This window comes from Dermochelys coriacea, chromosome 10 (assembly GCF_009764565.3).
Source record: "Dermochelys coriacea isolate rDerCor1 chromosome 10, rDerCor1.pri.v4, whole genome shotgun sequence".
Classification (NCBI taxonomy): Eukaryota; Metazoa; Chordata; order Testudines; family Dermochelyidae; genus Dermochelys; species Dermochelys coriacea.
This window is the reverse complement of record NC_050077.1, coordinates 62,560,817-62,575,647: the sequence shown is the minus strand read 5'-3', so window position 1 is coordinate 62,575,647 and position 14,831 is coordinate 62,560,817. Positions and strand designations below refer to the sequence as shown.

The 14,831-nt window shown below is 43.9% G+C and overlaps 1 protein-coding gene across 2 annotated transcripts in view; it reads right to left on the bottom strand.

The window, feature by feature from the left end:
- FAM214A (family with sequence similarity 214 member A) overlaps nucleotides 1-3,625 on the bottom strand; it is a 56,228-nt gene extending 52,603 nt beyond the window's left edge. The window contains exon 1 of one of the 2 annotated variants that reach the window (XM_043494410.1): nucleotides 2,072-3,625. In XM_043494410.1, the coding sequence (XP_043350345.1) occupies nucleotides 2,072-2,087 (16 nt within the window). In that variant the 5' untranslated portion in view covers nucleotides 2,088-3,625. Of the gene's footprint in view, nucleotides 1-1,909; nucleotides 2,031-2,071 lie in introns of those variants that run through there. The other variant, XM_043494411.1, reaches the window with a different exon arrangement.
- Between the last annotated feature and the right edge of the window lie 11,206 nt (nucleotides 3,626-14,831).

Genomic DNA, 14,831 nt, shown 5'->3' with positions numbered 1-14,831 from the left:
TTCACGATTAATTTGCAACAAATGGAAGCAGGTGATTGCACACTTGACTGCTTGCTCTACTGTGGTGCAGCTGCTATGCAGAAGGCAGCACATGTAAACATTTGCATTATTCGTGCCTCTGTAAGAGCCTCCATGGGCTGCATGTAGCATTTAGGCATCACTTTCATAACTCCCTTTGTATATGGTATTACTCAAGTACATTAACAAAAAGCACACAGTTAAGCTAGAGACATTCATTTACTACAATGGCTATTCACATTCTCTATTTGTTGTGAAAACAGCTATGACTGTTTTAAAAACCCCAACTTACCTTCATTTGCTGTTGATCTAAAAGCAGTTTAAAACATTACTGAACATTCCATACTGTCTGAAGATTCTCAGAGATAATTAAATGTAATCTCAATATACTAAATGTCAGTTTCCATGAAAAAATCTTACCACTCTTTTGTTTCTCTACAAATCCACTCATCTCCACATCATACTGATAAAAAGACATTAACCATTCCACAAACATCTTAAAATATGAACTAGACAACTGCATTTTCCTATCTGTTATGAGTTACGAAAGCATAGACAAAGGTCAATTAGAGCTTTTAGAATAGTTTAAAACTGCAAATATTGACTCTCTGGTTTTATCTGATTATTTATTTTGAAATTTTGAGTTCACCTTGGTGGTAGACAGCTTTCAAACTTCAGTCATGTGATCTGGAGTCTAAAGAGGCGCAATACAAACAGCTTGCTTTGCAGCAGTCAGCTTTCAAAAAAAATAATAATGCTCCTTTGCTTCTTAATAGCACCTACCTGTTTTTAAGTATAAACGTCTGTTCTTAAAATCAATTGTTTTTAAACTGAATTTACACATAACTAATCAACCTGTGCTGTGCATTTTTAATATACATCGCAGAATATGATGTCTACAAAGGATGCAACACAGTGTGGGAAATAATAATAGGCATCTATGCAAGGTCCATATTAGCAATTGTATCATAAAAAGCTTAATGGAAAGTAGTTACTGTACATGCATATTAATGTTTAACACCTCAATATCTAGACTATTTAAAAACACTTTTCAAATACCAAAAAAGTTATTCATATTACAGGCAAATAGAGATATATGTTTTTAAAAACTAAAAAGCAGTTAGGTTAAACAAAAAATAGAAGCAGGAAAAACAGAAAAAAAGGAAAACAAATGTATACAAGCAACTATGCAAGATTTTTTGAAAATTCTTTAGTATGACAATAATAAAATTTGCTCCCAGACTTCTTATTGACTAAGTGAGGCAAATTTTTACAGCAATATACCCCTGATAATATGGTTTAGAAGAGAAGCCATGACATATTTTTAACTCTAGGGGCATCAGCAGGTGTTATTATACTGTACACAAGAGCAGAGACGGTAGAAACAGATACATTCTCAGTGCATCTTATTTTGCCTATGGATTAGTCATAGAAAAATATGATCAATACCAGCAACGACCATTACACAGTAAGACTATTTCAACCTGCTGCTTACTGTTTACCTGACTTCTTTACTAAAAAGAATCCCTTGTATCAAACCTAAATATTCTTTAACAGTTATAGTTGTTTTAGATGTGTTTCTGGGCTGCACTTACCTGCACTTACATATACCTGATTTATGCCAGGATTGCCCGATGGTGCCTGACTGTATCTGTGACTGATTTCTTTGTTTAAAATGTTGCAATTGTATGATAATAGTCTGAATACAACTCTATTTGATGTTTAACTGATACTATCTCCCAGGGCAAAAGGCGTTTACCACAATGAATTTCTGCTTCCTTTCCCTGAGCTCTACTGGTAAAATTAGTTAATCCATTTAAAGAGAAGAATTTTTTTAAAAAAACCACTACAATATCCAATTCTGCCTAATCAATTTCAGACTACACCTTACCTTATATTATATACCCTTCTCAGTATTTCCTGGACTGAACCAAAGCAGCCGCTGTATTCTCTCCTTCCCCCTCAACCAGAATCAGTGATAATATAGGAAGGCCTTAAAAAAGAGACTATTTCTAAAACTAGAAAAAAAATAAACTCTTAATAAATCATTTACCTCGTTCCGGCTTCATTTTCACTCCCAGTCTGTTTCTTCCCAGATCTCTGAAATGAGAGACTAAGGTTTTTTGTCCTTCTTCTTTGGAAGACTCTGATGCTCTCTCTGGCTACTTTGATTTATTTTTGTGTAAAACAATAAAATAAGATAAAACCCAGCACTCCACTCCTTAGGGCTTACAAGATGCTGCTAATAGCAGCTAGGCCTCCTCCTTGCATTCATTGTGGTGGCAGCAGCTGTCTGCGGGGAAAAGCTAAACACAGCCAGTCTCTCTCTGGAACTTGCCAATGTGTCCTTCCTTGACACAGCAGCGACTGAGCAGGTCTATTTATAACCTGCCGGGGTAAAATCCCACACCACTGCCACCTAAACTCACCCCCGCAGCAGAAAGAGCCTCTGAGTCACCGCGGCCACAAGCAATGTCAGCACAGGCTGCCCGGAGTCCACCCCTTTTTACCTGCTCCAGGAGGGGGAAGAAGCCAGACTCCTCCAACTGCCCTCCCCCCTCCTCTACACAAACGCCCCGGGCGAGCAGCAGCCCCTCACACCATCGATCGCAAAAGGGGCAGAAAGAGAGGGCAGCCCCATCCCCGCGCCCCCTAGCGCAGTCACTGCCCCGGCCGCTCTCGCTGCCCCCTCACACAGCCAGGGCTGCCCTGGATTTCACACTCGTCTCTCACCCCCTCCGCTCATGAGTGACCCCGCTCCGCCTGCCCGCCTAGCCCCTCTCCTGGCATAGCGGGACGGGGGGCGGAGGGGGAAGGGGTCGGCCGCGGTCCCGCTCGCTGGCAGTGCCCCCCACCTGCCCGCGTCTGACAGGACTTGCGCAGCCCGCTCCGCCTGTCACACAGACACCCCCCCCTCCCTCCAATCAACGCCCCCTGCGGGGCGGGCTAGCCCTGCACCGGCACCTGGCTAGCGCCGGGGGGCGGGGGGGCGGCAGGCCACACTCATCTCCCCCTCCGCGCCCGGCCACAGCCGCCGCTCGCCTGCCGTGCCCCGTGCCCCGCTCCCTCCCGGGATGTCACAGGCTCATCCCCCTGGCCGAGGGCGGGGAAGTGTGGGGCGGCGGCTGAGGGGAGCGGATACCTGCCCCCCCCCGCCCCAGTAGTGCCACGACTCCCCCCCCCCCGACACGGCACCGCCTCCGCCTCACTTCTGCCTCCCCCCCGCCGCGGCCCCCTCCCCTCCCTCTGGCTGCCGCCGCAGAGGGCTGTTTTCCATGGCTCTGCCTCCTGCCCGCCCTCCTGTGCGCGCTGCTGACTAACTCTCCTCGCCGCCTGGCACCGCGCTGCCTCCGGCCAAACGGGCCGCACGCATCACATCCACCCCAGGCGTTGCCAAGCGCTGGAGCAGGGCTGGGGGGAGGGGGCGTGTGCTCAGCTCAGCGGCTTCACCTACGGGAGGAGGGCCCCGGCGGGGACAAGTGTGTGTCCCGGTGGCTGGGCAGCGCTAGGACCCCTCTAAAGCCCTCCCTGCATCCCCTCTGCCCGCTCATCCCCCTGCCGGCCTCGCGCCCCCTCCTCCCGGCTCTGTTTGCCCTGTCAAAACACTGCCGCGGTCACGTGTCCCAACAACAGCCAATCCCCTCTCGTCACTTCCTCTTTGGCCCCGAGCCCTGGAAGGAACTCAGTTGTTATAGCAACAAAGCCCAAGAACAACTGAGGCCTGATTGCTGCCTAAGGGTGACTCCTCTCCCCTCCCCCAAATCCCACCACCCCAGGTGGGGAAGGGAGCTGCAGCTGGCTTGACTGACAGGCTGCCCAGCTTAGTGTAAATATAGTTAGCATAGGCCAGGACAGTAACAAAAACCCCTATGATCAGGGTTTCTGTGGACACCCCCTGCCACTCTGAACGGCAGTTATGCGGACACCCACTCCTACTACAGTAGTCAGCACTAATGCAGATGTCATTTCCTCATTAGCACCAGGATTTAGGCAAATTATACCACGTCCCCACTCTAGTTACAGTTTGTAGGGATAGTCCTTCCCCACTGTGGGCAGGATTTATACGGGAAACCATCTCCCCTTCTTCCCCTGTACATACAGACACAACCTTCCGAGTATGAGCAGAATTTAACTGTACACACACACAGGCCAGGATTTGGTCTATGGTCAATGTTTCATTAGCAAGATCATGACACAGTCAAGACATATGCCTGATCCTCTCCCCACTAGGGCAGGATATATGCAAACATTGCCCTGACCCTCTGACACAAGTACCCTCATTATAGTCAGGATTTATACACAGATGCCCTCCCAGCCATTGTCAAGCAAGGGCAGATTAAGGTATAGGACTTGCCTAGTACTCTAGCTCATGTGGACACATGATGATGTCAAACTCTAAGGCTAGGTCTACACTGCAGAATTCTGCTGGTATATCTGTGTCAGTCATCAAGGATATGAAGAGGTGTGATCTCGATCGATATAGCTTTGCCTGAAGATGCCCCTAATGTGGAGGCAGCTCTACTGGAAAAACTTCACTTTTATTAGTCAGTATAGTTTTTTACGTTCACTGGTGTGGCTTTATTCTACCAGTGCAAAGCTTGCAGAGCTGCATGAACACTAGGAGTGTTTTGCTAGTATAATATACCAGTATTCCTACACTAGTAAAGTGTTTCTAGTATATATATAGCCTAAGCTTTCATTTAAAATATATATTATGTTTGAAGTTTCTAGCCCTCATGATCGGTGATGCTTGCCTTAGTTTGCAAGCTGCCTGAAACAATATCTCTAGGAGCTGTGAATTACCCCCATTCCCTTCATTTCCCCTCCCCTGTTGACATCACCACAGGAGAGGACTTTGTGAGAGGGTGAAGGGGAATCTTGCTTACTGCTACCATCCTTCCTGTCACGACTATGGTGGAGTGTTAGCAGCTGGTACACTCAGGGTATGTCTACAATTCAATAAAAGACCTGCGGCTGACCCAGGTCAGCTGACTCATGCTCACTGGGCTATAAAATTGCAGTGTAGATTTCAGCCTGAGCCCAGGAGTCCAAGTCAGCTGATCCAGGCCAGTCACAGCTGTGCCGCAGGTCTTTTATTGCAGGAGTAGACATACCCACATCCTGATTTTCCCTTGTCCTGCACCTAGTGAAGCAAAGTGAGTGGTAGCATTTGGTGCCTACTTTGCATTTACTTTGCACTAGTGTAAATAACTACAAGGCAAGGAAACACTGAATTGCAATCAAAATCCTCTGCTAAGGTAGGAGAAGCTGAATCTTCCCTCCTCTGGGACAGAGCCCTGAAGACAGGGAGCAGTGATCAGGTGAAGAGAGACATTCCAGCCTGTCCCAGTGAAGGGATTGCATGCATCAGTTCTGCAGACAGTTCTTGTGTAGGTGGCCTCTGCCTCTAATACCTTTTACAAAGCTTGGCCACTGCATGGAGGCAGGGCCACTGGGGACCTCATGTGAGCAGGTACCTTGGTCCCCAAATTGCCTTAATCTGGCCCTGCAGGTGCAGCTAGGATTTATAGACAACTCCCTCCTTCATGATGGGCACAGATCCCTGCACAGATACAAAAATGTGGATCTGCATCCACCAGAATCAACGTGCATCGGACCCACAATCTCCTAGCTGTCTTCTATGTGTATCCACATCTGCACCACACCCTCAGAGCAAGCCGTCTCACAAGTCTAGCATGGGAGGGAGCAGGTGAGATGAGTGAGCAGGGAGGGGGGGAATCTGGCAGAGAAGAGGTGGTGCGAGGGCAGGAACTGGGATTAATGGGCAGCGCGGGGGCAGGTTCGAGGAGAAGGGGAGGCGTGGGGGCATGGGCTGGGAGGAAGGGTAATCACATCGCTGTCCCGGGGGCTCACGAGTGACAGCAGCAGCAGTGCATGTTGCATCACAGTGGGACTCAGGAGTGGGGCGCCAGGGCCCCGCCAGCCTCAATTGCCGTGGGTGGGCTCCACTGCCCAGGAGCTGGCAGGCCAGGACATGGTGGGGACACTGGCGCTGCCCAAGGGGCCCAAGCTACTGGACAGGAAGCGGCGTGGCGAATGGGTGCTGGACAACCCCAACTCCGGCCTGCCACCAGCCCTAGCCACTGGCCGCCAGCCCCGAGTGCGCTATGCCTCCCAGCCTGCCTGAGCCAGATGTCGTGGGCCAGGTGCAGAGGGGTGAGTAGAGCTCTGCATGGTTGTATCCACATCCAATCCACTATCCGCGAAAATGGTCTGCGGATATTCGCAACTGCATGGATGTGGATATCCGTGGATTTGCAAGGCTCTACTTATGGAGACCACCTCCTCCCACTATGGTTAGAACTTATATAGACCTTCTGATCTCCTCTAGGACTCAGTCTTGTGTGGACACCCCATCCCTACTATGGATTTACACACACAGGATTTATGGAAGACACACACAAAGTAAGGACCTATGTAGATGTCCCTTTCCATGCTACAGCCAAAGTATAGGCAGACACACTCCCCCTGCTATGGCCAGGACCTTTGCAATTGTTACAGAAGGTAGTTCTATCTTTTCTATATACAATACCTATTCTACGGATTCAGTACCAGATTTTCAAGAACTGGCACCAAGTACATTAGTAAATATGATGGATTCCAAGTTCCCTTTGTCTGCCACATACAACTTGTTTTGTCACATACAACTTACAACATACAATTCTCTCCCCAACTTCCTCCTTACAGTGTGGCAGGCCAGCTATTGCAAGGTACTCAAAATCTCAGAGCAACTCAGTTTTGTGCTATTTGTCCTATATAAACTGTATCTATTTTTGTCTCAAATATTGACAGAGGCACTTCTATATCCTGCAACAACTACAGAGAGCAAATTGCCTGACAAACATCCTTGCCTCATTTTACTTATAGCCCAGGATACATAGGTGAATGAGAGAGTGTTATAAACAGAGCTTTGATATTTAGACTCATAAATAATTGGGTAAGCATCACACTCACATTGTGTGTGACTGCCCTAGACTTGCATAGTAATTACAGATCTCAAAGCTCTTTACCGGATGCAGAATAATTGCACAGGTGTCAATTTTGCAATATAAAAGGATTGCAAATGTACAGATATGTGGAGTTCATCATGACTGCATAAAGCATGACTCAGACACATTTCTGATCCTTCTATTTGTGGTAGCCAACTTAATGAAAATTTACATAATTTGTGTCACTGTATATAAGATACTGCAGACCTTTCTGCTCTAATACTGGCTTTACAACAAAATAAAATCTTTACTATCTATTGTTTACATTAAACCATAACTTTTAAAATAGTAAACTTCTTTTAATGATCGTTAAATCAGTACTAAAGTGGGATTAAGACTTTTAGAGTCTTTTTACAAAAAATGGACCCAAACCCTTAAAGTTCAGACCCAGAGCCAAACTTTCCCGAAGTGTGGGACTGCTCAGATCTTGGAGTTTTTACAAGGGATGTTACTTTTCAGAAAGACTGCCCGCTACTAGCACGTGGCTCACAGGAATTTAAAACTCTATCTTCAAACATTTATGATAATAAGTTCTTCTTGATTAATGGGCCAAATACTGTGCATGCACAGCCCCCATTGTTTTCAGTTATCATGGCACTTCTGTCACTTAGGATTTGAAGCCAATAGAAGCTGTGAGTATTTTGCACCTTATAGTATTTGAGACTTAATTCTGAGAACTTCCTATGAATTTAAGGTCTCTAAGGTGCCACAAGTCATCCTTTTCTTTTTATGAATATAAGGTTAGTGCTCTGAGCACAGTAGGAGCACTAGAGAAAAGGAGGACATTTAGAGTCTCCACCCTCTTCTCTTTAGTACTTAAGTATTTCAGTGATCTTGGAACATTGTTTGATGATTCAATACCATAAACATTGTTATATCTAGGCACAATATAAAGAGCGATTATCAGATATGATGTCCAAACATGGACCAGATTTTTCACAGGAAGACTATTGTACCTAGTATTATCACAATATGTAGCATGACAGTCAAATCTCCCACCCTCGCAGCTGAAAGAGACCTTTCTTGAATTTCAGCTTGAAAGGGCTAAGCCTTATCCCTTCAGCCCAGCATATGGTCTGCCACCATCTGGTAGTCCCAGAACTGAGCCTGCCACACTGCAAGGTGTCTTGCTGGTAGATGCACTCAGTTTAAGAATTCTTGGGGGCAGGAAGAAGGGGCACAGGCCTTGCAGGGATAGTGCTTAATTCCTGCAGGCTGAAGATGAGGAGAGGAACTAACTGAGGCTGCAGGGAAGGACATGAATGCAAAACCAGGCAAGAAGAATTGGAAAAATTGGGAAAAAGGAGATAGAGATATGGGAGAATGGGAGAGTCAGGAGGGCAGAAGGGAAAGAAGAGGTTACAGATACAAACAGAGGAAAGAGAATAGTGTATGAGAATGAGAAGAAAATCTTGGAGGAAGGGACAGGAGAAAACTGAGGAGAAGAAAACAAGAAATACCAAAGGATTAAAAATGAGGGAGGGAAAGACAGGCATGTAAAGATAGAGAAAATCTACACATCCAGCAACAGCCCCCACCTTCTGCCGCAGGCAGGAAGTGCTAGGAGGAGCCTTAAAGTAGAAAACCTGAACAAACGTCATAATAAAGACAAAGGGGGAGGAGAAAAGGCAAAAGAAGAAGAGAATAGCAGGCTAGGCCTGCTTTGTGCAAAACTGTACAATACCATGCGGGAGATCTAGGCGGGTCAGCTTCTTGTCCTCCTAGTCTCATTCCTTGGCTCAGCAGGGGCTGGGTGCACTTGGGAGGCATACCACTGAGCTCTGATTCAGGGAAGAGGAAAGAGAAGAAAGGCTGAGTGTTTTGCATTTTATGGTGGATGTGAGATACAGACCAGGAAGTACTATGGCAGGAAACATATAATGATTTGAAATACTTTTTAAAAGAAAAATAATATATTTCAATAGCTTCCATTTCAGGATATAGCAGTTTTAGCAATGAAGGTGGTAGAATAGGACATCCCAACAATCCCTAATTGAGACCCACATTTACTTTCATTTGAGACAAGTGAGAAAGGGATTAAATTAAGAAAAGCTTGTTTAGAAGTGACAGGTGAAGACCTCATTCCAGTAGGATATTCTCACTTGATATAATATAAAGATGGCTAAAGAATGGCGACGATCCTTTTGGCCATTCCTTGGACAATCACATACCAAATGATGAGCATTGTATGAATTCCTCGATAGATAGAACGTGTTGAAAACCCCTTGGCACAAACTTGTTTAAGGGGAAGAAGGCAGGTGCATATTAAGGTATTCAGGACTTTTGCTAGTACAATACCATTAATAAAATTTGTTTCTGACTTGAGAAAACATAAATGGGATTAAAACATCCTAATTCAAATTTTTATGGCTGAGTTACAAATCTCACAAAAGCAGATTTTGTTTGGAAATGCTAGCAGAATTTTAGCTATTCTAGCAGTATATGGTACAAATATAATAAAAATAAACATCACATGTCCTTGGGGTGAATGCATAGCTGTATTTACTTTCAGGACTCTTGCCATCAGGACAGTCTCTGCAGTGAATTACATCTTAATATTTACCCCAAGGATGTCCATTAGTCTGTATTTATCAGGGCATGTGCAAGGAAATGATGTCTGATGCTGCAGATCAAGATTCCTGTAATTCCAAAGTGAGGTGGCACTACTGCTTTGGGATAGCTGGTAATGTGCTATTAGACTTCCATAAGGAACTCAAAAATCACAGCAATAGGCATGGTATGACAACTTAAATATAAGAGAATAGGAAAAATAAACTATTGAGGAAATGTGTTTTCTAGCACACTGTACAAATCTGCTATAATTTAATCATTAGCTATAGTACTGACTGATCAATTTTAGAAAAAGCATTAAACAAGAGTGAGCATTGCAATATGTTTGTAGAAACCTATGAGTCAATTAGAATTCAGGAGCTAGCTGTTAGTTTATCAGAGCAAATGAATTATGACCTAATAAACTTAGAGCAACAACATATTCAGACAGGTTTCAGAGTAGCAGCTGTGTTATTCTGTATCCACAAAAAGAACAGGAGTACTTGTGGCACCTTAGAGACTAACAAATTTATTAGAGCATAAGCTTTCGTGGGCTACAGTTCACTTCATCGGATGCATTGAGTGGCCAGAGAGGTTGAAATGTTCTCCGATCGGTTTTTGAATGTTATGATTCCTGATGTCAGATTTGTGTCCATTTATTCTTTTGCGTAGAGATTGTCCGGTTTGGCCAATGTACATGGCAGAGGGGCATTGCTGGCACATGATGGCATATATGACATTGGTAGATGTGCAGGTGAACAAGCCCCTGATGGCGTGGCTAATGTGATTAGGTCCTATGATGGTGTCACTTGAATAAATATGTGGACAGAGTTGGCATTGGGCTTTGTTGCAAGTATAGGTTCCTGGGATAGTGTATTTGTTGTGTGGTGTGTAGGAGAACCGGTAGGAGAACACTTCAACCTCTCTGGCCACTCAGTAAAAGACTTAAGGATGGCAATTCTGCAACAGAAAAGCTTCAAAAACAGACTCCAACAAGAAACTGCTGAGCTTGAATTAATATGCAAACTAGATACTATTAACTTGCGTTTGAATAGATACTGGGAGTGGCGGATCATTACATATATTGAATCTATTTACACATATTAAGTATCCTCACACCTTCTTGTCAACTGTCTAAATGGGCCATCTTGATTATCACTAAAAAAGTTTTTTCTCCTGCTGATAATAGCTCATCTTAATTAATTAGCCTCTTACAGTTTGTATGGCAACTTCCACCTTCTCTGTATGTATATATATATCTTCTTACTATATGTTCCATTCAATGCATCCGATGAAGTGGGCTGTAGCCCACGAAAGTTTATGCTCAAATATATTTGTTAGTCTCTAAGGTGCCACAAGTACTCCTGTTCTTTTAACATATTCTGACTGTGTAGATTTGGGGGGCTTATAGCTAAAGGGTATTTGAATTCCTTGATACCTATAAATAACAAATGTGTCTAATTTAATGGAAGCACTTTGTCTGCTATGTCTCTCTCATGAAAGGGTATGGACACCTGTCACTATAATAAAATAATTTTAAAAAGAAAATAAGCCTGGTCTCACCACTGCTATGTGCTGGTCCTTGTGGTACTGTTGTTGGCCTCATTCCCTAGCATTTTACAATTCACATTTTAGCCCTACTATCTCCATTATACATTTTTTCTACTCCAGATATTTCTGAGTAGTATCAGAGTAATATGCATTCAAAATACAAGTATATTTCTGGGCACTGATTATTACCCATCCCTTGTTAGTTCAAGGCTTTGCATGGCATATATGTTCAGCCAAATTGCTAGCAATCTTCTTCCATGCTTTGCTCTGCTATGATGACTTGAGCTTGTTGAGGAGCAGAATATCAATTGTGTGAAAAAATTCAAAAATTTGAAATAATTTTTGTTCCGAAATGGAAGTGTTGGGATTTCATAATTTTGTGCAAAATAAAAATTCTCATGGTTGCAAAGAGAAGACTTTCAAAAGGGAAAAGTACAATATTTTAGGTTCAACTTGAGTAAAATTTCATCATTTCAATTTAGAATAGAAAGTCCCAGTATGGCCATTTTGTAGTTGATTTTTCAGTGTTTTGATTGGCAGGGGAAGGAAAGAAAAGGTCCTCTGATAGGCACAACCCCCGAAACCAAAATAAAAATAATAAAATAAACCCCAAGGAGGATAGATGAGGGCAAGGGGAGAGGGAAAGTGGTGATGGGGTGGGAAGAGCAACTGCATCTTCTTAATAACCCAGGGGCAGTAGAGGGAGAGGGCTGCATTCTACCCACTGGTACCATTTCTCTTTGATAGCAGGGAAGCCAAATTTGACTTCCTGAAATCACTGCAAAGGTGTGGGGGAAGGAGAGGAGGAGCAGAGAGACTCACATATGAGAAGGGCCAGGATTTAGGGACCAGTACCTTGTGGAGCCACCTCCATAGGGTTGAAGAGTGCTGCAAGGGCCCCAGAGAGCTACCAGCCCTCTTCCCCAGTCTCCGCAATGATGTCCCTAGCCTCTGTTTGCCAGAAGCTTGGAATGGGCAACAGGGGATGGATCACTTGATGATTACCTGTTCTGTTCATTCCCTCTGGGGCACCTGGCATTGGCCGCTGTCGGAAGACAGGATACTGGGCTAGATGGACCTTTGGTCTGATCTAGTATGGCTGTTCTTATGTTCCTCTTCCTCCCTTCCCAGGCGCAGTTTCCATCAGCCTCTCCAAGTCCACTTAGAGGCCTGGTATACTCTTATAATTTAAGTTACATAGCTAAAGGTGTGAAAAATACACCCCTCTGCGTTCTGTAGCCATGCCTACCTAACCACTGGTGTATATACAATAAGACTGATGGAAGAATGCTTCCATTAATCTAACTACCATTTCTTGGGGAGGAAAAATCCCTTCCATTGCTGTAAGAGGTGTCTATAATATGGGGTTATGCGGGCATAGCTACAGTACCACAGCTATGTTGCTATACTTCATCTAATGTAGACATGGCCTCAGTATAATGAAAGGAGGCATTGCTGCTCCTGGACTCAGCCTTAGGCACCATGATATGAGTTGTTCAACTTCTGGAACAAGAGGATGGCTCTGAGAGAGAAAAAGGGGCCCTTGGAGGAGAGTAGCTGCAATGTTCAGTGTCAGAAATATCAGCCCCAAATCCCTGTTCCCTCCCCACAAATATTCTGCAGGCAGAGGATAGTCTGGCAATCCTACAGGGGACTCCAGTAGCTGTAAGACAGCCCCACAATGCATAAGGCCTGTGCAGAACTCCTTTGTATCAAAAACACTAGCCAAGAAGCTACAAATTTTGCAATGGTCTGTGAGGCAAACACCAGCCCTCATCCATTGCCTCTACCCAAAGGCTGGAATGAACTCGGGAGAGTTATAGCTCAGCAACCCAAGAGACAATCCCACAAGCAGTCAGTCAGACATTCAGTAGCCTAGCACCAAGGCCTGTCCCAAAAGAGAGCAGTGGTTCACCTTCTGTGACATGCCCATCAACTGAACCAATTGCACACTCTCCCAGTATATATAGGTAGCCTCATCCAGTCATGAAACATCACATGGAAACGTGACAAAACTCAGTTTTCAGTCTCAAGTTACAGACCATCAACCATCAGTGTCAAACTGACCAAAAAAAAAATTTTTTTCTGCACAATTCCTCTTTTCCCTCCTCCCCCCAAAATAATCAAAGTTTTGAAGACAAGTAGAATTTGCATGAAAAAATGAGAAATTTCAAGAAGTCAACACGATTTTGTGGGGCATTTTGCTTTCTTCAAAGCAGCACTTTTAAACTGTTTTTTTTCCCATCTGAAAAATTTCAACCAGGTCTACTGATGAATTTTGCAACATACCTAAGCACATTTTCTAGGAGTTCTAAGTGATACCATAGTACGGTGGATGGGCAAACAGGCTGGCTGATCACCAGTACAGTATTACTGAAAATGGAGAAATCATGAAATTTTGCTTCATAGAAAGGAATGGGAAAATGTTATTTTAGGGGAATACTTTATTAGAAAATCCCACATTTTAATATCTTTGGCATCCCTTTGGTCTTTTTCGTTTGGTTTTTAACTTAGACACATTTATCATCATATTCTTATATTTATTCTTTGTACAGTATAAACCTAAATAGATGTATTCTGGATAATAGTACATTTATAATATTTATGTATTTAAGTAGTTTGTGTCCTAGTTTACCTATGCATCAATAAAGGGCCCAAGACTGCTCTCACTGAAGTAAATGGGAGTTTTGATCATGTGAGCAGTTTTTACATTTCTCTCCCATTGAAATTAATGAGACTACTCACATGAGTAAGAGTTACAAAACAGGGCCCTTTACAGGCAAGTTAAATTCAGTCATAACACCACAGAAGAAAGTGTTTCTAAGGTGACAGAACGTGCACAGAGCTCTCTGGTCAAGTGTTATTTGTTTTTGAAAATTATGATACAAAATAGGCCAGGCCTATTTGCACCACTTCAGTGGCACAATGGGGGTGGACAGTTGGCCGAACTGGATTCCCCTGACAGAGAGAAATCTTTGAGTGGTATAAAACCAATGTAGCCAGCACTCACTTGTTTCACCCCACCTCCCATTAAGGCACAGAGAAGGTTCTATGTTCAGGGATATGGCTGGGAACAAGGCCAGAGCATACTGTTCTTTGGTGAACCACAGCCAGTGTAGCAGTCTCTAGGCGACAGTGTAGAAGCCTTTAGGCTTCTCTCAGTTCCTCTGAGGGGCAATCTCAGGCTCATGGGGACTGGAAAACTAGCTTAGATCCACCTCTCCCCTCGTCCCTGGATCCTAAACAAGCATAGCTCATGACCCCCTGGGATCTAGACCCATGTCAGAAAGACTGACAAAGTCATGCTGTATTCACAGATATAAAATATTGTTTATGAGATCACTCTGCATACTGGACAGATACAGTTCTGATGAATGTGTATATGGAGATGGTGAAACCAAAACTTTCAAACTTGGTTAGTATTTTAAATCCATATTTAGGCACCTCAATAGTGGTCTGATTTTCAAAGGTTCAGAGTATCTCTAATTCCCACTGACTTCCCCAGTGGGATTTGTGGGTCCTCAACATTTCTGAAAATCAGGCCATTCTATTGAGATGCTTAACTATGGATTTAAGAGCCTAATTTTAGGAACCCATGTTTGAAAATGTTGGTCTAGGGCCCTGCTCCTCCATTCATTACATCAGTTTTCCCTGTTGTAACTCCACTGAAGTCAATTGAATTACACCAGCATGGAACCAGTG